Genomic DNA, 26,622 nt, shown 5'->3' with positions numbered 1-26,622 from the left:
TAAGGTGAATATCTGTGTGTGTTTATATGTACATTGATTCATGTGAATTAATGCAAAAACAAAAACTGAGAAACCATATTGGAGGAAACCAAATAATGAAAAAACAATTTTGAGAAAAGAACATTTTAAGAAAAACAAATCTAAATTTAAAGGAAACATTCTAAAGTAAAGGTCATTTTAATGAAAAATAAAAAATCACACATTTGGGTTAAGATTAGGGGGAGTGAGGGTTTTTGGGTTTAGGGATGGGTGATGTTTAGGGACGATGAGGGGATTTCATGGTTCAGGAACTGGTGGGATTTTGGGGGTGGTGAGGTTTTTTCAGGGATCAGATATGGGTGGAGTTCTAGGGTTCATGAATGAGTCATGTTTAGGGGAAGTAAGGGGTTTTCAGGTTTTAGGGATTAGTAGTATCATTTAGGGGTGTACATTTTTTAGTGGGTACAGATGATTGGAATTTAGGGTTGGTGAATGTTTTTAAGGGTCAGTGATTGGTAGATTTTGGAGTGGTGAAGGGTTTTTACTGTTCTGGAATGGGTGAGGTTTAGGGTGGTATGGGACTTTAAGGTTTCAGGGATAGGTGGCCTTTATATGTAGAAAGAGTTTTCGGAGTTCAGGAAAGGGGGAGTTTAGATGTGGTGAGGGATTTGAAGGGTCATGAATTGGTGGTTTTTATGGATGGTGATGATTTTTTAGGGTTCAGAAATGAGTGGAGTTCATGGGTGAGGCAGGTTTATATAGGATCAGGGATAGGTGGTGTTTAGGCATAGAAAGGGGGTTTTAGAATTCAAGAATGGATGGAGTTTATGGGTAATGAGGGGTTTATAGGGTTCACCCATTCAGGAATGGGTGGCGTTTAGGTGTGTTGAGGGGTTTTTAGTGTTCAGGGATGGGTGGAGTTTAGGGTTAGAAAGGTATTTTACCGTTTAGGGATCAGTGGAGTTTTGGGGTCAGTGATGGGTGTAGTTTATGCACGAAGAGGCACTTTTAGGGGCAGAGATGGCTAGTGTGTAGGGGTAGTGAGGGTCAGCAAAATAAAACCATCCAAAGTAATTTTTAACAGTACAAAAGATATGAATTCAAAGTAATGTCCCTTGATGTAACAGACTGAAATAAATACTTCAGACAAAATTGTTCCTAAAAGTAAGCCCTGCAACCATTTCATGCACACCCTGAAAAATAAGTATACTGAAGCTAATTTTAAATAAAAAGAAATTTTATGAATTGATTTCTATGAAATGGTAAATGCCATTCATTCTTAACTTTCCATTAAACCATTTAGATGAAATGGTTTCTCAGTACTGTAATTCCATTGAATTGTTTTTTCATAAAATCACATACAATCTATGTACATATGTGTGCAGGTGTCAATGTGTGCATGTAGTGCTTGTATAGCATAAAAGGAGCCAGAAGGCATTAAATCACTTTACAGGATAAAAGGCAAAAATATAGATATTGAGTGACTGTCGGGCAGCTGGGTTCTGAGAGTGGGGGGCAGGGTTATCACTTTGTTGTAATATAAGTTCTTTACAGAGGTGTGTCTCAGCTGTTTCATAAATTGGGGCAGTCTTAGTCGACATAGGGATGTCATTGTAGATCCTTGAAGCAAAATAAAAAAGCCCTAGGGCCTGACCAACTATCGGTCCTGAACCACTGGGCCCTTCAGCACTTGACTATCAGTGGTAGTGCGAGTTGAGCAGTCCAAGGCCTCTAGAGGAGAATGGGGCTACCAACACAAAGTAAAACATATCATTCTCAAACAATACACAGAGGGGGTTATTACAACTTTGGAGGAGGTGTTAATACGTCCCAAAAGTGACGGTTATACCACCAGCCGTATTACGAGTCCATTATATCCTATGGAACTCGTAATACGGCTGGTGGCATATCCGTCACTTTACCGTCACTTTTGGGACGGATTAACACCTCCTCCAAAGTTGTAATAACCCCCAGAGTCACCTGAGGTCAGGACACTAGTGTTTTAGCAAGTGGGTTCCTGAATCCCACTTCTCTCGCCAGAGGTAGTGGTCATTCCCCACTCACTATAGGTGACATTCAATTTAAGCCCCACTAGTTGTCCAAGACTCGTGAGTCCTACTCCGACTTTTGTTAAAGTCCAAATTGTTCTAACACTGTAGCACTATATGGCAGGCGAGGTCCCCCAACTGGCATCAAAGGCACTGACTTCACTCCTGCACACGTGCAACGACCTGATCAGGGCAGCAATGGTCACATCTCACTTCACAGCGGCCCTCCTCTGGCGTGCATGTTCACCGACTTTTATCTGACTACAGGTAACAACTCAGTTGATCCAGCAGCCTTCTCCTCACACCGTGCTACTGGTATCCAATTGCCAGTCTCCCCCACTGACCTTGCTTCCTCCAAGCACTTTCTTCTTCCTCACAGTGCACACTGGTCTTGGCAAGCAGACAGGCACTCATGCTCCAGACCCCAAGGGCATGTGACGTTGGATTCCCTGGGTGATGTCCTCACTCCCCACAGGGAGGCATTGACCCCAGTCCTGGTCAGAGGCAGAAGTCTTGCAGAGCTTCTCCTTTGCACACAGCATGAGTGGCTATGTGACAGCTGAGAGTTTTGGAGGCCTCAAGCTCTCCTACTTGTAGTCTATTTCCAGAGTCCGAGTGTGATTTAGAGGCTGAGTCTTTGAAGTTTATGTTGGGGGTGTGCATTCTTTTGAAGTGCCCTCTCCTCTGCCCTCCCCCTCTCCAGAAAGCAGTCTGTCACTGCAGAAGCAGCTACAAATCTGATAGACCTACAACACAGGGTGTGGGAGTGAGTAGAGGTTCACAACTGGTTGCAGCCACAGTGATATGTATATCACAAAGTTACCACAAGGCCTCAGCCCTACTCTTTATGATTTTCTTATCAGCCCGCTCCTTTCATGAGTTACGCCCTGGTGCCTTCCCAGTGATCTTTTCGGAGTCAAAGCGAACCCTTTAAAGTGTACTGAAGAGCCTGGCTCTTCCGTTCTCCAATGCATCCCACTTGGCTCACAGGAAAGCAGCGATCCTGTGAGTGGGGGGTGGGGGAGTCCTCTACCTCCTCATGTTCCTCCAGTTAGCCCTCGGTCTCTTCTCCCAAAATAGAACCCAGAATCTTCTGTGTATTATACCATTCACAGGGACACACACGCCCAGCACATGGAAATAACACACACACACACACTGCACACCCTACATTTTCCATGTATTGTACCATTCACAGGCACACATACACCCAGCACATGTATATAACACATACGCACTGCACAGCGCTGGATCCTCCCTGTATCATACCGTTCACAGAACCATACATCCAGCACATGTATAACACACAGGCACTGCATAGCACTACACACCAAACCAATGTAGGCCAAGGGTGTTTTAAGCACACAGCAGCGAAACTATGAATAAGTGAGCCTGTAGTCCTCACTCTAGTGACACAGGTAAAGAGGCCTGTTCACTCATATTGATCACTACACAGTATACTGCTACCATTGTGCTGCATATCTCCTGGAAAAGGCAGCAGCATTCCTGCACTGTGAGGGTAGTGCTTTTACACTTCTCCTGGTTGGAAAAGACCACAGTCCGCGAGAAAGGCTTATGTCATGATGCATACACATGATCGGTGTTTGCCCATAACATCAAAAATCAGCACCAGGAATCTAGACATAATTACAGATGGGACACTCAGGGCAGGAGTGCATGTTCATCGCCATACAATGGAATTTTCCCTCCCAGCACCAGTTATTTAAAGGGTATTTGTGGGCAGTTTCTTTCCACTGTGAGGATCTAAAGGACATCGAAGGGCTATACATCCCTCAGACTTCAGCTCAGAACAGTTTCCCATGCTGCATAGAAGGACTGGAAGTGGTTCCAATAAGTATCAAAGCATTTCAGGTTTTGAGCACAAGATTTGGTTTTAAGAAATAAATTAGACTTCTGGTGTATGTTTCCATAACTTATAAAAAATTGTACGTCTGAACACTGAACACAAACTTTGTACTACAAAAATATTGATTCCAGAGTATCAATTACTAAACTGTCCTGAAAGTATGTATAGGGAAGTATGGCTTTTCTAATCTTAACTCCACATCTGTGTATCTTGATGATATAGCTTTTCAAGGTACATACATGTGGAGTTAGATATAGTAAACCTGTTATATACATGTAATACATGGAAGCCTTGAAGCCCTGTGAAAAAGCACACCTTTAATTCTTCTAATACATCCAAGTTGTGACATGTCTAGTCATCTGTAATAATAACAAAATTACATAGCTGCTCAACTGTAATAACTTATTACAGTTGAAGTCTTGCCTGCTGCAAGAGACAGTAGCCAAAGTTATACAGGTTGGTGAGCGTAATTACAGCTGCACTTTAAACAACTAAAACAGGAAAAGGATTTTCCTTCTGATCTGTTTTTCTAAAATTAACATTTATAACCACAAAGACAATATTTATGACAGCGTGTTTGTATTTTGCACACATTATGTCATTACAGACAGGAAAGATAGAATCCCTCTGCTTCTTTCTTCATATTCTAAGATTCAGTAGTTTTTAATTTGACTTACATTAAACTCATTCTGTTATATTTTCGCAAATTACTAATTCAATTTTGGGGTGTTTACTTTAGCACTACAAATTCTGCTTATCATTCTTCATGTCACTACACATTCTGCATATTGTTCTTCATGTCGCCATACATACTATCTCTTTCATATGAATGAGCAAGACTTAAAGGATTTAAGTGGTTTGTAGGAAGGACAATAGTGTGACATTGTATCATAAGCGATAATATATTTTCAGTCGTACACTAAACGGATATCACAAATCACCTTGGAGTTCTTTGGAGTTCTAGTGTTTATGAAGGAGCTCAACCGTTGGCCTTGTTCGCCTGGATGCTAATGGAATTCCTTGACGATTTGAAATATCTTTATAAAGTATGGTGTGGGTACTGTATTCCATATATACTTTAGCAACACAAAAGGATGATGGACGGAGTGCTGAAACTTTTCAAACACTCACCCCCAGTCATACACCTGTGTTAAATTCATCATTCTTTTTCTCACCATGCTGCTACCCCAGTTTTGACCCAGGCTTATGCAAATCAGTCTTGACCCTGCTCCCCATGGGAACAGCCCAGCCAGAACTGCCAGGCCAAGTCCTCCCTGGACTAGAAACAAGCATCCTCGGACCGGTTTCAGGGTATCACCCCTCATCAGCCAGGCTAGCTTGAATCCAGTGGCACAGTGAGCAAGGGACCCATGTCTGGGCATGCCCTGGCCACTTAGTATGACTTTAGCAACACAAAAGAATGATAGACGGAGTGCTGAAACTTTTCAAACACTCCCAGTCACACCTCTGGGTTTAATCCATTGTTCTTTTGCTCATCATGCCACCTCAGTTTTTACCCAGCCATATGCAAATCAGTCCTGACCCTGCTCCCATGAGAACAGTTCAGACATTCACATTGAGTTGTTACCTTTGAAGTGTCCCGTCATCCTACCAGCCACCGATTGATTGTGCTTTGGATAGTGTTCCTAACTGTAGACATTAAATACAGAACACAGTAGCTACCTCTAAAAAATATACATTGAAAATGTCCTATTGCAGGCATGAGTGGAAATTAGTGCAGCATAGCTTGACACATACATTAAATGTGATTCCTCTAACTGGAATTCCTTTGTATCCCAAGCATCAGGATCCAGGTAAAAAAAATTGCATTGAAAACAAGCATTTGCAATGCAATGGGTCTCGCGTTTTGCTTGAGTTAGAGCCATTAGCGTTGTAAACTCCTAACTGGACTTTTCTTGGCACATAAATTGAAAATGCTAATTAAAACAGTTGACATAAGCGAGCCAATTCAAAGTGCCACGGCTGCCGTTAGTTTGAGCACGAACGAGAAACATAAAAGGAAAAGTAAGTTCGCTTGCAGTCAAACGTACCAGCACATGTGCAATTATCCATGTAACAGGGTTGATGGCTAAGGCGGTAACAAAACTTTCCCAAGGAGGGACAAAAAGAAAGCATTTACCAATGATAAAGGATTTTTGAAAGGTAAGCACATGAATGAGTGATATTGATGGGCATGCGGTGGACGTGGTTAAAAGTCCACAGATAGATTACAACACGTCAGAGCGCTTGTGCGCTCGACCTAAAAACACAGCTCTGCAAGTAAAGACTTGAAGAGATAGTAATTTGCTCCTTACCAGTAGAAGGTGAGAGTAAAATTATTTTGTAAGAAGTACAATAGTAATTTCAGTTCCCGTTGAGTGTTTTCTTTTGTTGCAAGTAAAACAAACCAAAGAGGAGTGACAATAAGCATCATACACAGTAGCACCATGACATGGCGAAAGAGATGCGAAATTCCAAAAGTCTCATGAAATTCCCTGCCCTCTAGCCGTGACCCCCCCACCCGCCCCACAATAGTCCACAAGGCAGTTTCAATAGCCGGGCACTCCAATCACAACTGAGAGTGTTTTGAAGTGAAGAAAACAAAATGTATATTATTATTTTTGATTATTAATTTAGGTAAACAACAAGATGTATTTACCACCTTAAAATCCCTTTTAAGATGTGACAGCAACAACATTAGAGCATGCTCTTTTCGTTTGTAACTTTGTATGTTGGCATGCCAATAGGGTAGTGGTTTTAGAAACTTCAGAGGAGTCATGTGTATCCATTATTGCCAGTCGGTTTCTGTTGAGATAAAAAAAAAAAACAGTACCTTGCTGACCTGGTGAACTCCTAACAAATATTGCAATATAGTCTTGTGTATAAATGGCCGGCTGTGGCGATGCTGGTGTGAGTTGCTCACATTGCCCTCATTCAAAAGTCGGCATCATAGTTTAAGAAGATAGTTTACATTTTATAGAGTTGAAGCCAAGGGTCTTTAAACAAAAGGACCAACATGTATCTTCTCTGGTTCCACTTAGCTAACTGTTTCTGACACATTCTCTAGCTTTAGTCCTGTGTTTCAGCTTTCTCATGGGATGAGAATTGGGTTTTCTTAAATCTAAACTATGCCCTCGAACTGCTAGCATTTAGCAATGTCATTCTCCTTTCTTCTATGTACAACAATAGGTTGGTAGGAGACCTGTAATAACAGGCCTTATTGTATGTACCATAGTCCCTCGCTCAGACCGCCCAGTTTTCTCTGCTCTCACCCACGCACACAAAGCCCTCCACGACAAGGGACCGGAATACCTCAACAGACGCCTCAACTTCTACGTCCCCACCCGCCTCCTCCGCTCCTCTGGCCTCGCACTCGCTGCTGTCCCTCGCATCCGCCGCTCCACGGCGGGTGGGAGATCTTTCTCCTTTCTGGCGGCCAAGACCTGGAACTCCCTCCCCACCAGCCTCAGGACCACCCAGGACCACTCCGCTTTCCGGAGACTCCTAAAGACCTGGCTGTTCGAGCAGCGATAACCCCCCCTTTTCCCCTAGCGCCTTGAGACCCGCACGGGTGAGTAGCGCGCTTTATAAATGTTAATGATTTGATTTGACCTCTGGCTTTTTACTGGTCTAACTTCACACCATTTCATGAAGCCAACGATCTTGGAATTATCCTATAGCTTCAGAGTGTCATATTTCTATCTCCAGTTGGTCCTAGCCTGTGTTTATCTCTGAGCTATACAATATTGTGCATTACGGCTAGCCAAGCTGCACCAAAAGGTTCTCCCAAAGTGCATAGGCCTATCCCTGCTTCCATTTCAGCAGATGCCTTAGACATTGGAGTGTAATAACTGCTCCCCGTAACTTCACAAACCAAACAGAAAGGTTGAGTCGAGATCCTTTGCCCCCTTCCCCCAGGCTTCTTGGCAGTCTGCACTAGTTCACATCGCTGAGTTCTTTATTTCTCCATCTCCATCCCCAAGGGGTCTGAGTGGGCACTTCTAGTGTGTGAAAAAAGTACCACTTATAGAAAAAAAGAGCAGCACCAGGGATTGTAACCAGTCAGGGAACTCCCGACCCTTGTTCAGCAAGACTTGGGATGTCTGGAGACGTCAGTGGTAGACTAAAAAACCGTTTCCTGTTCTTTAGATGAATGGAACCAACAGAGCGGTCTTTTAACACTGCAGGTGCTCTAAAGTTCGTGCAACGGATACTGAGGTCGGGGGCGTGCTTACTGCACGGGGTAAATGGGTCTGTCTAAGTTTCTTGCTAAAGTGATACCTCCAAAGACACACCAGCACACATGTGAATCACATAAAAATGGCTGGGAAGTTACAAGACTGCGCGTGTGTTGCAGTTACTCTGTCCTAATAGTGCTCTCATTTGTTGCAAGGCAAGCGGTGTCAAAAGGGATCTGAATCCCAAAGAGACTGTTTGGCACTGGGCGGCACGAAGCCTGTCCCCTGGCGAATCGAAGGCACTGATCCCATCCAGGCACGCGTTCTCCCTATTGAGGTTAATGGCGGGGGAACGGGCCTTGTGTGCACAGGAGTGGATGTTGAGATTAAGGACTGTTAGGGACAGCAGGACTCCTTCTCAGCATACGCTTTTGCCACGTGACCGCTTTGTGATCCCTGGCCACTGGCCAAAAGGCCACAAAAAGAGTCTCCTTGTGAATGGAACATTGTGGGCGAGCACTTATTGGTTCGTGGTCCACTGTATACTCCTTCCGATGCCAGCCAAATCCATATGCAAAGAGTAAGCTGTAACATTTTACCAGCTTTTTACGAAATATTTGTGCGTGTTGTAGCTATTTTACAAGAAGTGGGGAATGTCTTTTACTTCCTTGCCCCCCTGCGACTCACTAGTGTTTGCAAGGGCAATTTTGAATTGCAATTCACATTGGTCGTCGTACACATAAAGTCGTTTTTTGATTCAGGTTCATGGGTTTATTTTTGACAGTCACAGGTTTTTCTTTCATTCCATTATTGGGTTGTGAATTGGGGATGTGTTTTCTAGTGGCTCTACTTTTTTACTCTGTGGAATACAGAGACCTCAGTTCTAAATCGGATTCTACACTTTACCAAATAGTGTGTAATCCTGGTCACATCACTTAGTTTTTAGGGCATCCGTTATTATATTAGCTAAAATTCGGAAACCTATAGTAACGCGTCGAGTCGTCGTAGTAAAAAACGCTTTTAATAAGCCTAAACGTATCCTTCGCAGCACAAATAATTCCCTTCTAACGCGGGCTTTATTTCAAGTGTTCTGAGGCACTTAGCTTCGCGTGTCAGCATTGAAATCCTCGAAGGCACAGTCCCACTGTTGAGAAAGGAGTGGTCTTCCCTGACAATGGTTCCGCCGTCCTTGTGTGCGCGCACACCGCGGCACCCCGGCCAGGGGCTCTGAGGAAGACGAACAAGCCGGGCTCCTGAGGGGGAGGGAGGGCTGTCTTCTTGCACGAGCGGGATCGGGCGGACGCTGCTCTCCTCGCCGGCCTCGCTTCTCATTTGGAATGATCTTGCCTCACGAGCGGTAAGGGCAGATTTGGTCTGCCATGTTTACAAAGGGCGATTTTATGGCAAGGTCAAAGGAGCAGTGGCTGGTTGGTGGGACGAGCAGCATCCTTGAGAGGCGTGTGTGGGGGGGTGTATGTGGCCGGAAACGGCTGGTTGTATGCTGCAGTTGCACCTTTGGTTACAGTATAGGGTAGGGCTGCAAAGGTGTTTTTTGGAGCCCCTGTTATTTATAGCACTAATTATGGGCGCATCGTAGCTCTCTTGATACATGTTTAGCAGCATCTTTCATGGAAGGCACCACCTCCCTTTCCCGTGCAGCGTAGTGAAGGGCATGGCCGGTAGTCTTTCTTTCATGTGGGCTTGTCGATGTGTATGGCACGGAGCAGCAAATAGCGCAGTGCTGTGTGCAGCATTTCAGCCTTTGTGTTTTAATGCAAGGAACAAAACAGTAAATGTATCTGCTTATTGGAATGTGCATGTTCATAACATGCTGCTGGTTCATGAACATCGTTGTTGCACGTTCACAATGGAGATATTTTCACACTTGCATAATTCTGCCATGGTGTCATGGTACTGCGTATGAGTAGCACGCAGTAGAGATGACACAACATCCACAGTGCCAGTTTGCAACCCTGTGCCCCACAGTCTAGTATTAATGCAGAAAGAGATCATCACTGTGAATGTATTTTCTGTCGAAGCCTGGCGCTGAGAAAGAGTCCCAGTTTTAACCATGCCTGCTTCTGCAGTGATTCACAGCGGTTCGGCCCATTCGTTCCTTATCAGGGTGAGAGACTCCAGAGCATAAATCGACATTTGAATGCAAAGTTGAAATAAAGATGCGTTGGCCTGCCTTTGTGCTTTGAGAATACAACATGCTGCTGACAAACATAAAGCAATTTGGAAGGTAATGCCAACCCCAAGTGTTGGCGACCTCTGCTTGTGGTGCCAAACAGTGGTATGAAGGTCACTTCTGTATTCCTTTGTTTCATATTGTAGTACTCAAAGGGGGGATCTAATAGGTTTCATCACAGCACCAGATTTTGAGCTGTTCCATTACTGTGCCCATACACAGTTTGCCCATTACTGGTTTCAAATTCCATCCTTTCCTAATGGTGGAGGCAGAACTTGCTTTGCCTTATAACCTTTCAGGGATATTGAGCCCTTCCGGCAGTAGACCAGTCAGGGATGTTGACTCCAGTACACTGCACGCTTTGGGTCTGGTACAAACTGAGAGAACGAGCTAATGATACTCTCCCTGCGTACTGATTTGGGATAGCCCTCTACCATCACCTACAGTGGAGCCAAAGGCAGAGGTGTATATACAGATGCTGGGAATTGATGCCATGGGCAGCGATTTCCCAAGTGTCTGCTTTCTGACACTAACAGCCGTGCACACCTGGATTTCTTCCTAGATAATCTGCAAACATGCTGCAATACAGTCTACATACCTCTCCCAACTGAACTCCGACTGTTTCCACTAATCTCACAGGCGGTACTTCTCCCAGTCCAACACACTTTGACTCCTTGTTTGTATCTGTACAAACATGCACAATTGGGAGGTTGTTGGGTATGGTCTGAGAGTGAAGGTTGGATGTGAGACTGACGTAGGGAATTCTGTCACCTATGCTCAATGGATCTACTGTGGTGGTCAAAGCAGTCAGTTGTGCTTCAACCGAAAGCATACGTGATGGCATTACAGATATCTCCACAGGGAGTGGCACATACCTTAGATCCTGTTCGATTATTACAGTCTGAGAGAGGATGTGAGATGTTACTGCTGTTACACTGCAGCCTTTTTTTCATCCACACTGATGGTGGGGTATTGGGTAGCAGTGTTTCAACCATTATTAGAGGTGACCGGGACCCTTTAACTACTTCCCTTCTTTTAGCATTGTTGGAATGTGTACAATATACTCTAGTAGTAACAAAGAAATAGACTGAAATTGATCATTTATTAGGCAGGAGGTTTTTGACAGTCAGATTGTGACACAATCCTTTCCAGTGACTCAGTAGATGTTTCTTGATCTCATACAATGCAATGATAACGCAGAACTCCACACAACAATGCCTCTGCAGACCCTTAAACTAAAGGATATATGGACCCTTCGACCTCCTTAGCTGTGAATTGCAGCCACTCCACTCTGACTATATTATGATTGCATGTAAACCAATTATTTGATTGTGCTCTGTGATGGGTAATAGAAAGGCTGCTTGTATGATCTTGTAATGCAACAGTTGAATCCTCAAACCATTGTATATGGCACTGCCAGGGGGAAATAAAGTAGCATTGACTGTGAGCTAGTGTAACCTGATTTTTGAGTTTTACAGTTTTTGAACAATGTGTAAAGCTGAATAAAAATGTTTAAACAATTGGTAGCCTCAAATCATTGCCCCCTTTTCCTATTAGGTCTTGTTTACATTTAAGAAGCTCCTATTAATATGTAGACATATCCAGCATATAACACGTTAATATTGTGATCCTTGGAGGGAAGCTTCAATTAAGATTTAGGGTATGATGGCTCGTAGATTTTATAGATGTGTTTTAGGGGTTACCGACTCGCAAAATGGGACTGCGAGTCGCAAATAGGAAGGGGTGTTCCCCTTCCTATTTGCAAGTCGCAGCGTGATGTAGGATTGCTTTGTGACCGCGAACGCGGTCGCAAAGCAATCACAGTTACCACCAGTGTCACACTGCAATTTGACTTGCAATTTGCGAGTCGCAATGGAGGATTTTGCTACATCTGGCCCCTACTGTGGGGCATTTTGTTCTGAGTCATGAAGCAAGCATTGATTATTGGACAGTAGCTATGATTGGCATTTTCGTTTATGACTGTTGTATAGGGCCTCAAGTGTCATCACTTTACATTTGTATATACAAGTTCATAATTTTGGAGACTTGGCTTTCCAGTGATAGTTGAGCAATCAAGGCTTACTCCAGGAGGTGATTTTTTTTTAATTTAGACAATCTATGAGGAAAATAGTTACAGTTATGAACATTAGGGTCTGTTCAAGGTTCTATTTAAAAAAAAAAAGAATAGGTCTTTTAATAACAGGGAGGAATGTAAAGAGGTTAAAATGATTAAAAAACAAATACCCATGAGGTTCAACACCTCCCATGGCCAAGATACCAATCCAAACACAAATCTGGTGCTTATGTAGAAAGGCAGTACCAATCTAGCAGCATGGGGCCCTGATGTCAATGTGAAAGTGTTCCCTTGACAAACCTCCTGATCTGTCACATATACACTGGGCTGTGTTTGTTACAGACATTCGAGGGGGCATAATGCTGTAATGTATTAAGTTAGGAGTGATACCCATACTCTTATTCTTAGTTTCTCTGGGGCCCAGCCCGGGGTGCAAGGTCAGAAGTTCCCAATAGGGTGACTGACTATCAAGTAAAATAGTCTTAATATTCAAGTGAGACGAAAACTTACTGGGCAAAATGAACAGATGGCCCCATTCATTTCTATGGTGAAGGGTTAGGCTGTAATGGATGGATCACAAAGGCTTAGTGCTCAGATAACATGGTTAAAGGAGATTTTCAGTGTCCACAATGAGTCACGGTTCATGCAGAGATGAGTTGAGGTACAAACTGTTCTCATAATTCAAAACGGACTATTGGAGTTGCAGTAGCACCTACAAAAATGATGCCCTCAGGGTACACAAACCTCAATACCTTGTATCATAAAACTGCCCAGTCATGGCGAGGAGCTTCATTTGGTGGATTCATGAGCGGTGCCTGCGATACTCTATATGCTCAACAGTTCAGACTGGAGAGCTTAAATATAGGGTTTGGGTTCACATGTGCCTTTAGGTGATATCTGGAATCACAAGTGCTAGAGAAGGTTCACAAACGTAATTGTGACTGCCTACAACCAAAATAAAAATTTCCTGAGATGTAAGACAAGGTGTAAAAACCTCTTTGTGCTACTGCTTACAGAAATGGGTACAGGCTCCGACAAAGTCAGGGATGGTACAAGGGTTGATACTAGATTTTCCACACTTCACAAGTTCTTGACCTTCTGGCCACACAGATACTCTTGAGTGGCTCTGTCCAATTTGAGTACAAGATCCCTGTGGCTCCTGAGCAAATCACTCCTTTAAAAATTACCCCAGGTCAGACTTAAGTTGGTTGGGCCTTCCTCTTTGACCTCGCGATCTGGGACTTGCTAATTTCCCCTAACCAGACTATATATTTCCTCTTTTTCTCAGTAGTTCAGATCAGTAGGGCTTCTTTTCCAGATATCAAGGCAGAAACAGGCAATGTTCTGTTCAGGCAAATGTCTCACTGTCAAAGTGCAGAAGAACAATTATTTGTTGCACAAGGGCACTGTTTTAACTATGCTGGGGCAACCAGCAGGAATCAAGTACCAAGCAAAATATGATCTGTGTTCAGAATTCAATCAGGATACAGTACAGCTTATCAAAACAAATGTTAACTTCTACTCAAGCTTTCTGGAAAGGCAGAAAATGTGATTGGCGCAACTGGATCTGGATGGATTATTTTGGACCAAAAGCCTGATTCTTTTATTCAAGGTCTCCTCCTTTATGGTTGCCCAATTCTAATGAGGGAAGAGAAACTCTGGTACTGTGGGGAACAGAACCTTTTTTTCAGAGAAGCATAAGCATATTCCCACAGCCAGCAAACATCTTCAGGGTTTCATTGTTAGAACCCCAGTGGCATCACCACGCAAGTTATATCCACAGGAATCATTCAGTGGTGAGCTGAGTGGGAACAGCAGTTCTGTGCAGTCATTCACTGTCTCAACCACATTACTCTATTCTGTATGCACACAAGTTTTCAGGCACCTTCCCACACGTGACATGCCACACACAGATATGGAGGAGAGTATGGACCTATGTTATGTATATTTTCCAAGGAAACTTTAGTAGGTTGCTTCATATAAGGGTTACAGGTAAATAGAAATTTTCCCATGCACTTCAGTCATGTTTCAACAAGCCTCACTTTCCACAGAGTCTGAAATAAAGAAGCATTAGCCACTGCCAGGTATGGGCAGGGTTGTCCTTTGGGTAGAACTCTTACCTCTTATGTCATCTCTCATAAAAAATGCATGGTTCACCTCCTGCAGATACATGGATGGTCAAGTTTACTGGTTGAGCAACACAGGTGAAGGCCAGCAAACTGAAACAGGGTTGGAGTGGTACTGCTTTTCCAGCCATAAAGTACTTTTATCAGTACAAGTACTTAACATGTTTCCCTTTTGGGTCAGTCTTCGCCTTCTCACTTAACAGTTGGTGATTATTTTAAATGCACATAGTTTTTATTTCTTTGGAACAGAAACCTTTGTTTTCAGTGTTTTGGCATTTCCTGCTTCCCTTAACTTCTGCTACCCTGAAAAAGTGTCATGTATAAGGATAACTTCATTACCTCTGTCCATCGTTGCCACCTCCCAGCCTTCCTGATACTCCTTGATAGTTCTGCACCTTTTCATCCCACTGACCATCCTACTGTACTTGGCATGCGAAAGACCATGGCATGACGGGCTCTGCACTTCACTGGTTCTTCTCCTACCTATCTATCCGGTCTTTCACTGAGCATTTTATTGGTTTTATTTCTAGTGGAGAATTGCCACTAAACCTATGGGAGCGTGTTGCTCCCCTGTGTAATGCAACATTGAATTTGCTGTGTATCATGTCGTATCCATCTGACTGTGTTCGAACAGTAAATGCAAGTTTTCATTATTTGCAAATTTTCTTTACTTTAAATGTATCTAGGGTGAAGAAACTCAAGGAAACCTTTATTATCATACAGAATCTGGACAAAAACATGAGTAACCTTCGAACCTGGCTGGCAAGAATTGAGTGTGAACTTTCTAAACCAGTTGTTTACGATATTTGTGATGACCAAGAAATCAAGCGAAAACTCGCCGAGCAACAGGTAATGCGATACATTGAAATGGGAAGGTTGATATATGACATATTGTTACCTAAAATATTACAGTCAAAATAACATAATTAGAAGATGAGCCTACCACTGTATTATGAGTATGTAGGTAAAATACCAGGATGAGGTATGGGCTAGAACGAATATTAGCATTGGTTAAAATGAGGGATATTAGGAAAATGAGGCAGAGTTTGGCTACTGTTATGTCATTGTATCTCAGGGGCCAGGGCACAGTCATAGAAGAATTCAAATACATTATTGTTTTTTCCCCCTGGTATATCCCTTTTAACAGATAGTGGGAGCTTGAACAGGTGGTATTTGCTTGCTGTGTGTCAAACAGTCTCCCCTCCAATGTTACAGGGTCGTGTGGCCTCTGCACCGTCCTGAGAAAATTCCTACATCTCTCTTCAGCAGACCCTTACATTGTTACTGTGCAAGTACTGGCTTTGCACCAGATATGCTTGGTGTATTACACTTTACCCAATAGCTGATTTTATTTATATTTCACACTTTTGTACTCTACTGCTGTGTGTCTGTTTGTGTTCTGTAGGAGCAGTGAATTGATATAATGTTTTAAAATTAAACATTTGTACTAACTTACTAATGTAAAGAGATATGAGTTGTACTTATTTGTGCATCAACAGTTATCACAAAAATTCAAAGGTAGTCTGTTAGCTTTGTACATGTAGTCTTTTTGAGTGCCTACTTTCAATGGATACTTTGGTCTGCCAGAAACACTTATAGCCTTGTTTTATTGTACCCAAAATAAACGTATTTTCATTTGAACTAATGTGAAGGTAGTTTCACCTTTTTACTCCCAAACTTGTGGCTTCCTAAAGCCCCTTATCTGCTTGGCACATTTGTTATTTGCAGGGCTATTGATTTTGACTCATTTTCGTTTTTGATATCCCATATCTTATCAATACAAAACTTCTCAGAAAGGTTACTCCTGTGACAGACTTTGGACAAAGATTTTGCTGAGGGTGTGCTACTTTTAAACCATGGAAATAGGTACAAGCTGTGAGTAGATGGTGATAGACCAGCCGAACAAAAACCGGGGAAAAAAGTCCCTCCAACAACTATTAAGAATATAAACTGCCTGTGAACCAAGAAAAGGGGCTTACATCTTGGGGATTTCTTTCATGAGTCTGCGACAGAGAAGAAGCTTGTTACTTGTCAAATGAGAAGGTAATGTCGACGTTTCGGCCTGTGGTGGTAGTCCGAGGTCCGTCAGACCATCATCAGGACTCAGTGTTGTTAAATAATACAGAATCACTCTAACTCGCATGTGTTGAGCGGATGCAGGTGGAGACAGACGCTAGTGGTCCTATATTTAAAAGGTTGAAGTCCCCTTGTGTGTTGCTACAGAGTCTATTTTTGCAGTCTGTTGTATTATTTAACAACACTGAGTCCCGATGGTGGTCTGACGGACCTCTGACTGCCACCACAGCCTGATAGTCAACATTACCTTCTCATTTGACAAGCTGAATTGAAAGTCCATGAGATTGCTTGAACTGGGACTGAAAAACAGGTAATTATTGTGCAGGGCTGTGTCATGAGGAGGGTTATCACCCCTTCCTGGATCTTCTGTTGGGATTCAATCTTGTGATCTAGGGGGGTTATGTACAGCGTTGTTGTTTATGAGGTGGACATTTCTTCTATTTGTTGTACATTTGTTTGAACTTTCTGAATCCTATTGAGTAATATATTGGATTTTAACACTACAGAGTTGTCTTATTCATTAATTGAAGACTGGATCATGTGTACACATACTATATCTAAACAATTCCTCTAGGAGCATTTTTAAGTGAGACATTGTCTGTACCCAGTTCCTAGGGGAATACTCTGTCTGTTGCCCCTAAATGTGTTAATTAGTTGTATTGATGCATTGATTAAAAAGTGTATGCATCAGCCTGTGCCTGTGCAACTCTAATGGGAGGAGATTCCAGGTGTCCTAATGAGCAACACTAGACCACTTCACCATGTACATCACATGGAAGTTTAACTTGTAGCGTATTTGAATGTTATGAAGGGGTATGGAGTTTTATTAAGTATCTACTCATCTATGAAATGGGATGTTTCGTAAAATTATCCTGTAGAAAATCTGCTTGTCCGTTTGTGGCTTTGCAGTGAGGTGACAAATTATGATAGTGTTCTCATTTGATCAGAGCTCTGTTAATAGCCTGTCTGAATATGCCCGGTGTTGTATTCTACCAATGTGTGGATTCTTGCAAAGTTATGATTTTTTCACAGTTCTGCAAATCCTCATACAGAGGTTTGGAAGTAGGCGGTATTAGCTCAAGGTGACTCTGCATCCCCACAAACTAACCTATTTAAGGATATATACCAATTACTCTCCAAGCCCTCCCCACTCTGGAGAAGGTTGACAAGGGCAGGAGTAATTTTTTTTCCTGGGTGGGAAAAAGGGTATAGGAAGTAAATTGAATTTGCAGTCTTTCAACAGATTTTTGCAAAAGCACATTTTATCCTTTGAAAGTGGAGTTCACAAATGTTTGCTAATAGTACAGATTCCAGTACTTTTTATTTTTTTTTCTCTTATGAAAACCTGAAAGTTGTAAATCCACACCAGTGCAAGGACATATACTTGTGGGTGTACTTTTGTGTCCTTCTTTAAGATTAGGATCCCTAGTTCATTTTCATTTCATTGTGCTTAATAATGCCTGTAGGAAGTTGGCTCTGTATGTGCTATTTCAAAGTAAGGAATAGCATGCACAGAGTCCAAGGGTTCCCCTTAGAGGTAAAATAGTGGTAAAAATAGATAATACTAATGCTCTATTTTGTGGTAGTGTGGTCGAGCAGTAGGCTTATCCAAGGAGTAGTGTTAAGCATTTGTTGTACATACACATAGACAATAAATGAGGTACACACACTCAGAGACAAATCCAGCCAATAGGTTTTTATATAGAAACATATCTTTTCTTAGTTTATTTTAAGAACCACAGGTTCAAATTCTACATGTAATATCTCATTCGAAAGGTATTGCAGGTAAGTACTTTAGGAACTTCAAATCATCAAAATTGCATGTATACTTTTCAAGTTATTCACAAATAGCTGTTTTAAAAGTGGACACAGTGCAATTTTCACAGTTCCTAGGGGAGGTAAGTATTTGTTAGGTTAACCAGGTAAGTAAGACACTTACAGGGCTTAGTTCTTGGTCCAAGGTAGCCCACCGTTGGGGGTTCAGAGCAACCCCAAAGTCACCACACCAGCAGCTCAGGGCCGGTCAGGTGCAGAGTTCAAAGTGGTGCCCAAAACGCATAGGCTAGAATGGAGAGAAGGGGGTGCCCCGGTTCCGGTCTGCTTGCAGGTAAGTACCCGCGTCTTCGGAGGGCAGACCAGGGGGGTTTTGTAGGGCACCGGGGGGGACACAAGTCCACACAGAAATTTCACCCTCAGCGGCGCGGGGGCGGCCGGGTGCAGTGTAGAAACAAGCGTCGGGTTTGTAATGGAAGTCAATGGGAGATCTAGGGATCTCTTCAGCGCGGCAGGCAGGCAAGGGGGGGGTTCCTCGGGGAAACCTCCACTTGAGCAAGGGAGAGGGACTCCTGAGGGTCACTTCTCCAGTGAAAGTCCGGTCCTTCAGGTCCTGGGGGCTGCGGGTGCAGGGTCTCTCCCAGGTGTCGGGACTTAGGATTCAAGAGTCGCGGTCAGGGGAAGCCTCGGGATTCCCTCTGCAGGCGGCGCTGTGGGGGCTCAGGGGGGACAGGTTTTTGTACTCACAGTCTTAGAGTAGTCCTGGGGTCCCTCCTGAGGTGTCGGATCTCCACCAGCCGAGTCGGGGTCGCCGGGTGCAGTGTTGCAGGTCTCACGCTTCTTGCGGGGAGCTTGCAGGGTTCTTTAAAGCTGCTGGAAACAAAGTTGCAGCTTTTCTTGGAGCAGGTCCGCTGTCCTCGGGAGTTTCTTGTCTTTTCGAAGCAGGGGCAGTCCTCAGAGGATGTCGAGGTCGCTGGTCCCTTTGGAAGGCGTCGCTGGAGCAGGATCTTTGGAAGGCAGGAGACAGGCCGGTGAGTTTCTGGAGCCAAGGCAGTTGTCGTCTTCTGGTCTTCCTCTGCAGGGGTTTTCAGCTAGGCAGTCCTTCTTCTTGTAGTTGCAGGAATCTAATTTTCTAGGGTTCAGGGTAGCCCTTAAATACTAAATTTAAGGGCGTGTTTAGGTCTGGGGGGTTAGTAGCCAATGGCTACTAGCCCTGAGGGTGGGTACACCCTCTTTGTGCCTCCTCCCAAGGGGAGGGGGTCACAATCCTAACCCTATTGGGGGAATCCTCCATCTGCAAGATGGAGGATTTCTAAAAGTCAGAGTCACCTCAGCTCAGGACACCTTAGGGGCTGTCCTGACTGGCCAGTGACTCCTCCTTGTTGCTTTCTTTGTTCCCTCCAGCCTTGCCGCCAAAAGTGGGGGCCGTGGCCGGAGGGGGCGGGCAACTCCACTAAGCTGGAGTGCCCTGCTGGGCTGTGACAAAGGGGTGAGCCTTTGAGGCTCACCGCCAGGTGTTACAGCTCCTGCCTGGGGGAGGTGTTAGCATCTCCACCCAGTGCAGGCTTTGTTACTGGCCTCAGAGTGACAAAGGCACTCTCCCCATGGGGCCAGCAACATGTCTCTAGTGTGGCAGGCTGCTGGAACTAGTCAGCCTACACAGACAGTCGGTTAAGTTTCAGGGGGCACCTCTAAGGTGCCCTCTGGGGTGTATTTTGCAATAAAATGTACACTGGCATCAGTGTGCATTTATTGTGCTGAGAAGTTTGATACCAAACTTCCCAGTTTTCAGTGTAGCCATTATGGTGCTGTGGAGTTCGTGTTTGACAGACTCCCAGACCATATACTCTTATGGCTACCCTGCACTTACAATGTCTAAGGTTTTGTTTAGACACTGTAGGGGTACCATGCTCATGCACTGGTACCCTCACCTATGGTATAGTGCACCCTGCCTTAGGGTGTCTTACCTATACTGCATAGGCAGTGAGAGGCTGGCATGGCACCCTGAGGGGAGTGCCATGTCGACTTACTCGTTTTGTTCTCACTAGCACACACAAGCTGGCAAGCAGTGTGTCTGTGCTGAGTGAGAGGTCTCCAGGGTGGCATAAGACATGCTGCAGCCCTTAGAGACCTTCCTTGGCATCAGGGCCCTTGGTACTAGAAGTACCAGTTACAAGGGACTTATCTGGATGCCAGGGTCTGCCAATTGTGGATACAAAAGTACAGGTTAGGGAAAGAACACTGGTGCTGGGGCCTGGTTAGCAGGCCTCAGCACACTTTCAATTGTAAACATAGCATCAGCAAAGGCAAAAAGTCAGGGGGCAACCATGCCAAGGAGGCATTTCCTTACACAACCCCCCCCCCAAACGAAAGAGGATGAGACTAACCTTTCCCAAGAGAGTCTTCATTTTCTAAGTGGAAGATCCTGGAAAGGCCATCTGCATTGGCATGGGCAGTCCCAGGTCTGTGTTCCACTATAAAGTCCATTCCCTGTAGGGAGATGGACCACCTCAACAGTTTAGGATTTTCACCTTTCATTTGCATCAGCCATTTGAGAGGTCTGTGGTCAGTTTGAACTAGGAAGTGAGTCCCAAAGAGGTATGGTCTCAGCTTCTTCAGGGACCAAACCACAGCAAAGGCCTCCCTCTCAATGGCACTCCAACGCTGCTCCCTGGGGAGTAACCTCCTGCTAATGAAAGCAACAGGCTGGTCAAGGCCATCATCATTTGTTTGGGACAAAACTGCCCCTATCCCATGTTCAGAGGCATCAGTCTGCACAATGAACTGCTTAGAATAATCTGGAGCTTTTAGAACTGGTGCTGAGCACATTGCCTGTTTCAGGGTGTCAAAGGCCTGTTGGCATTCCACAGTCCAGTTCACTTTCTTGGGCATTTTCTTGGAGGTGAGTTCAGTGAGGGCTGTCACAATGGATCCATATCCCTTCACAAACCTCCTGTAATACCCAGTCAAGCCAAGGAATGCCCTGACTTGAGTCTGGGTTTTCGGAGCTACCCAGTCCAGAATAGTCTGGATCTTGGGTTGGAGTGCCTGAACTTGGCCTCCACCTACAAGGTGGCCCAAGTAAACCACAGTTCCCTGCCCTATCTGGCATTTGGATGCCTTGATAGAGAGGCCTGCAGATTGCAGAGCCTTCAGAACCTTCTTCAGGTGGACCAGGTGATCCTGCCAGGTGGAGCTAAAGACAGCAATATCATCAAGATAAGCTGTGCTAAAGGACTCCAAGCCAGCAAGGACTTGATTCACCAACCTTTGGAAGGTGGCAGGGGCATTCTTTAAACCAAAGGGCATAACAGTAAACTGATAATGCCCATCAGGTGTGGAGAATGCTGTTTTCTCTTTTGCTCCAGGTGCCATTTTTATTTGCCAGTACCCTGCTGTCAAGTCAAAGGTACTTAAGAATTTGGCAGCACCTAATTTATCTATGAGCTCATCAGCTCTAGGAATTGGATGAGCATCTGTCTTGGTGACAGAATTGAGCCCTCTGTAGTCCACACAAAACCTCATCTCTTTCTTTCCATCTTTGGTGTGAGGTTTGGGGACTAAGACCACTGGGCTAGCCCAGGGGCTGTCAGAGCGCTCAATTACTCCCAATTCCAGCATCTTGTGGACTTCCACCTTGATGCTTTCCTTAACATGGTCAGACTGTCTAAAGATTTTGTTTTTGACAGGCATGCTGTCTCCTGTGTCCACATCATGGGTACACAGGTGTGTCTGACCAGGGGTTAAGGAGAAGAGTTCAGGAAACTGTTGTAGGACTCTCCTACAATCAGCTTGCTGTTGGCCAGAGAGGGTGTCTGAGTAGATCACTCCATCTACTGTGCCATCTTTTGGGTCTGATGACAGAAGATCAGGGAGAGGTTCACTCTCTGCCTCCTGATCCTCATCTGTTACCATCAACAGATTCACATCAGCCCTGTCATGGAAGAGCTTAAGGCGGTTCACATGGATCACCCTCTTGGGGCTCCTGCTTGTGCCCAGGTCCACCAGGTAGGTGACCTGACTCTTCCTTTCTAGCACTGGGTAAGGGCCACTCCATTTGTCCTGGAGTGCCCTGGGAGCCACAGGCTCCAGAACCCAGACTTTCTGCCCTGGTTGGAACTCAACCAGTGCAGCCTTTTGGTCATACCAAAACTTCTGGAGCTGTTGGCTGGCCTCAAGGTTTTTGGTTGCCTTTTCCATGTACTCTGCCATTCTAGAGCGAAGGCCAAGTACATAGTCCACTATGTCCTGTTTAGGCTCATGGAGAGGTCTCTCCCAGCCTTCTTTAACAAGGGCAAGTGGTCCCCTTACAGGATAACCAAACAGAAGTTCAAAGGGTGAGAATCCTACTCCCTTCTGTGGCACCTCCCTGTAAGCGAAAAGCAGACATGGCAGGAGGACATCCCATCTCCTTTTGAGTTTTTCTGGGAGCCCCATGATCATGCCCTTTAATGTCTTGTTGAATCTCTCAACTAAGCCATTAGTTTGTGGATGGTAAGGTGTAGTGAATTTATAAGTCACTCCACACTCATTCCACATATGTTTCAGGTATGCTGACATGAAGTTGGTACCTCTGTCAGACACCACCTCCTTAGGGAAACCCACTCTGGTAAAGATACCAATGAGGGCCTTGGCTACTGCAGGGGCAGTAGTCGACCTGAGGGGAATAGCTTCAGGATACCTGGTAGCATGATCCACTACTACCAGGATATACATATTTCCTGAGGCTGTGGGAGGTTCTAGTGGACCAACTATGTCCACACCCACTCTTTCAAAGGGCACCCCCACCACTGGAAGTGGAATGAGGGGGGCCTTTGGGTGCCCACCTGTCTTACCACTGGCTTGACAGGTGGGGCAGGAGAGGCAAAACTCCTTAACCATGTTGGACATATTGGGCCAATAGAAGTGGTTGACTAGCCTCTCCCACGTCTTGGTTTGTCCCAAATGTCCAGCAAGGGGAATGTCATGGGCCAATGTTAGGATTAACTTTCTGAACAGCTGAGGCACTACCACTCTCCTAGTGGCACCAGGTTTGGGGTCTCTGGCCTCAGTGTACAGGAGTCCATCTTCCCAATAGACCCTATGTGTTCCATTTTTCTTGCCCTTGGACTCTTCAGCAGCTTGCTGCCTAAGGCCTTCAAGAGAGGGACAGGTTTCTTGTCCCTTACACAGCTCCTCCCTTGAGGGTCCCCCTGGGCCTAAGAGCTCAACCTGATAAGGTTCAAGCTCCAAAGGCTCAGTTCCTTCAGAGGGCAGAACTTTTTCCTGAGAAGAGAGGTTCCCTTTCTTTTGCTGTGTTGCAGTTGGTTTCCCAACTGACTTTCCTTTCCTCTTGGTAGGCTGGGCCATTCTTCCAGACTCCAGCTCTACTTGTTCACCCTGTGCCTTGCACTGTGCTCTTGTTTTCACACACACCAGTTCAGGGATACCCAGCATTGCTGCATGGGTTTTTAGTTCTACCTCAGCCCATGCTGAGGACTCCAGGTCATTTCCAAGCAGACAGTCCACTGGGATATTTGAGGAGACCACCACCTGTTTCAGGCCATTGACCCCTCCCCATTCTAAAGTAACCATTGCCATGGGATGTACTTTTCTCTGATTGTCAGCGTTGGTGACTGTGTAAGTTTTTCCAGTCAGGTATTGGCCAGGGGAAACCAGTTTCTCTGTCACCATGGTGACACTGGCACCTGTATCCCTCAGGCCCTCTACACTAGTCCCATTAATTAAGAGTTGCTGTCTGTATTTTTGCATGTTAGGCGGCCAGACAGCTAGTGTGGCTAAATCCACCCCACCCTCAGAAACTAGAGTAGCTTCAGTGTGGACCCTGATTTGCTCTGGGCACACTGTTGATCCCACTTGGAGACTAGCCATACCAGTGTTACCTGGATGGGAGTTTGGAGTGGAACCTTTCTTGGGACAGGCCTTGTCTCCAGTTTGGTGTCCATGCTGTTTACAGCTATGACACCAGGCCTTTTTGGGATCAAAGTTTTTACCCTTGTACCCATTGTTTTGTGAAGAGGCTCTGGGCCCACCCTCCTGTGCAGGTTTTTGGGGGCCTGTAGAAGACTCTTTACTATTTTTAGTTTTGGTTGTCTCATCACCCTTCCCCTGGGGAGTCTTTGTGACCCCTTTCTTTTGGTCACCCCCTGTTGAAGTCTTGGACACCCTTGTCTTGACCCAATGGTCCGCCTTCTTTCCCAATTCTTGGGGAGAAATTGGTCCTAGGTCTACCAGATGCTGATGCAGTTTATCATTGAAACAATTACTCAATAGGTGTTCTTTCACAAATAATTTGTACAGCCCATCATAATTACTTACACCACTGCCTTGAATCCAACCATCTAGTGTCTTCACTGAGTAGTCTACAAAGTCAACCCAGGTCTGGCTCGAGGATTTTTGAGCCCCCCTGAATCTAATCCTATACTCCTCAGTGGAGAATCCAAAGCCCTCAATCAGGGTACCCTTCATGAGGTCATAAGATTCTGCATCTTGTCCAGAGAGTGTGAGGAGTCTATCCCTACACTTTCCTGTGAACATTTCCCAAAGGAGAGCACCCCAGTGAGATCTGTTCACTTTTCTGGTTACACAAGCCCTCTCAAAAGCTGTGAACCATTTGGTGATGTCATCACCATCTTCATATTTAGTTACAATCCCTTTAGGGATTTTCAACATGTCAGGAGAATCTCTGACCCTATTTATGTTGCTGCCACCATTGATGGGTCCTAGGCCCATCTCTTGTCTTTCCCTCTCTATGGCTAGGATCTGCCTTTCCAAAGCCAATCTTTTGGCCATCCTGGCTAACTGGATGTCCTCTTCACTGGAGTTATCCTCAGTGATTTCAGAGGTGTTGGTCTCTCCTGTGAGGGAACCAGCATCTCTGACTATTATTTTTGGAGTCAGGGTTTGAGGGACCCTGTTCTCCCTAGATAGGACTGGTAGGGGGTGTAGGAAGTTGGCTCTGTATGTGCTATTTCAAAGTAAGGAATAGCATGCACAGAGTCCAAGGGTTCCCCTTAGAGGTAAACTAGTGGTAAAAATAGATAATACTAATGCTCTATTTTGTGGTAGTGTGGTCGAGCAGTAGGCTTATCCAAGGAGTAGTGTTAAGCATTTGTTGTACATACACATAGACAATAAATGAGGTACACACACTCAGAGACAAATCCAGCCAATAGGTTTTTGTATAGAAAAATATCTTTTCTTAGTTTATTTGAAGAACCACAGGTTCAAATTCTACATGTAATAGCTCATTTGAAAGGTATTGCAGGTAAGTACTTTAGGAACTTTAAATCATAAAAATTGCATGTATACTTTTCAAGTTATTCACAAATAGCTGTTTTAAAAGTGGACACTTAGTGCAATTTTCACAGTTCCTAGGGGAGGTAAGTATTTGTTAGGTTAACCAGGTAAGTAAGACACTTACAGGGCTCAGTTCTTGGTCCAAGGTAGCCCACCGTTGGGGGTTCAGAGCAACCCCAAAGTCACCACACCAGCAGCTCAGGGCCGGTCAGGTGCAGAGTTCAAAGTGGTGCCCAAAACACATAGGCTAGAATGGAGAGAAGGGGGTGCCCCGGTTCCGGTCTGCTTGCAGGTAAGTACCCGCGTCTTCGGAGGGCAGACCAGGGGGGTTTTGTAGGGCACCGGGGGGGACACAAGCCCACACAGAAATTTCACCCTCAGCAGCGCGGGGGCGGCCGGGTGCAGTGTAGAAACAAGCGTCGGGTTTGTAATGGAAGTCAATGAGAGATCTCGGGATCTCTTCAGCGCTGCAGGCAGGCAAGGGGGGGATTCCTCGGGGAAACCTCCACTTGGGCAAGGGAGAGGGACTCCTGGGGGTCACTTCTCCAGTGAAAGTCCGGTCCTTCAGGTCCTGGGGGCTGCGGGTGCAGGGTCTCTCCCAGGTGTCGGGACTTAGGATTCAGAGAGTCGCGGTCAGGGGAAGCCTCGGGATTCCCTCTGCAGGCGGCGCTGTGGGGGCTCAGGGGGGACAGGTTTTTGTACTCACAGTCTTAGAGTAGTCCTGGGGTCCCTCCTGAGGTGTTGGATCGCCACCAGCCGAGTCGGGGTCGCCGGGTGCAGTGTTGCAAGTCTCACGCTTCTTGCGGGGAGCTTGCAGGGTTCTTTAAAGCTGCTGGAAACAAAGTTGCAGCTTTTCTTGGAGCAGGTCCGCTGTCCTCGGGAGTTTCTTGTCTTTTCGAAGCCGGGGCAGTCCTCAGAGGATGTCGAGGTCGCTGGTCCCTTTGGAAGGCGTCGCTGGAGCAGGATCTTTGGAAGGCAGGAGACAGGCCGGTGAGTTTCTGGAGCCAAGGC

At 45.1% G+C, this 26,622-nt stretch overlaps 1 protein-coding gene across 9 annotated transcripts in view; it reads left to right on the top strand.

Annotated features, from left to right (window-relative positions):
- SYNE2 (spectrin repeat containing nuclear envelope protein 2) overlaps positions 1 to 26,622 on the top strand; it is a 1,823,309-nt gene that overhangs the window by 1,631,170 nt on the left and 165,517 nt on the right. For all 9 annotated transcript variants that reach the window (XM_069207355.1, XM_069207357.1, XM_069207362.1 and 6 more), the window contains one exon: positions 15,150 to 15,312. In XM_069207355.1, coding sequence (XP_069063456.1) covers positions 15,150 to 15,312 — 163 coding nt within the window. The remainder of the gene's footprint in view (positions 1 to 15,149; positions 15,313 to 26,622) is intronic.

Source organism: Pleurodeles waltl, chromosome 9 (genome assembly GCF_031143425.1).
Source record: "Pleurodeles waltl isolate 20211129_DDA chromosome 9, aPleWal1.hap1.20221129, whole genome shotgun sequence".
In the NCBI taxonomy this organism is placed as follows: Eukaryota; Metazoa; Chordata; class Amphibia; order Caudata; family Salamandridae; genus Pleurodeles; species Pleurodeles waltl.
Note: the sequence above shows the minus strand (reverse complement) of the source record. Positions and strands in the feature narration are given on the sequence as shown.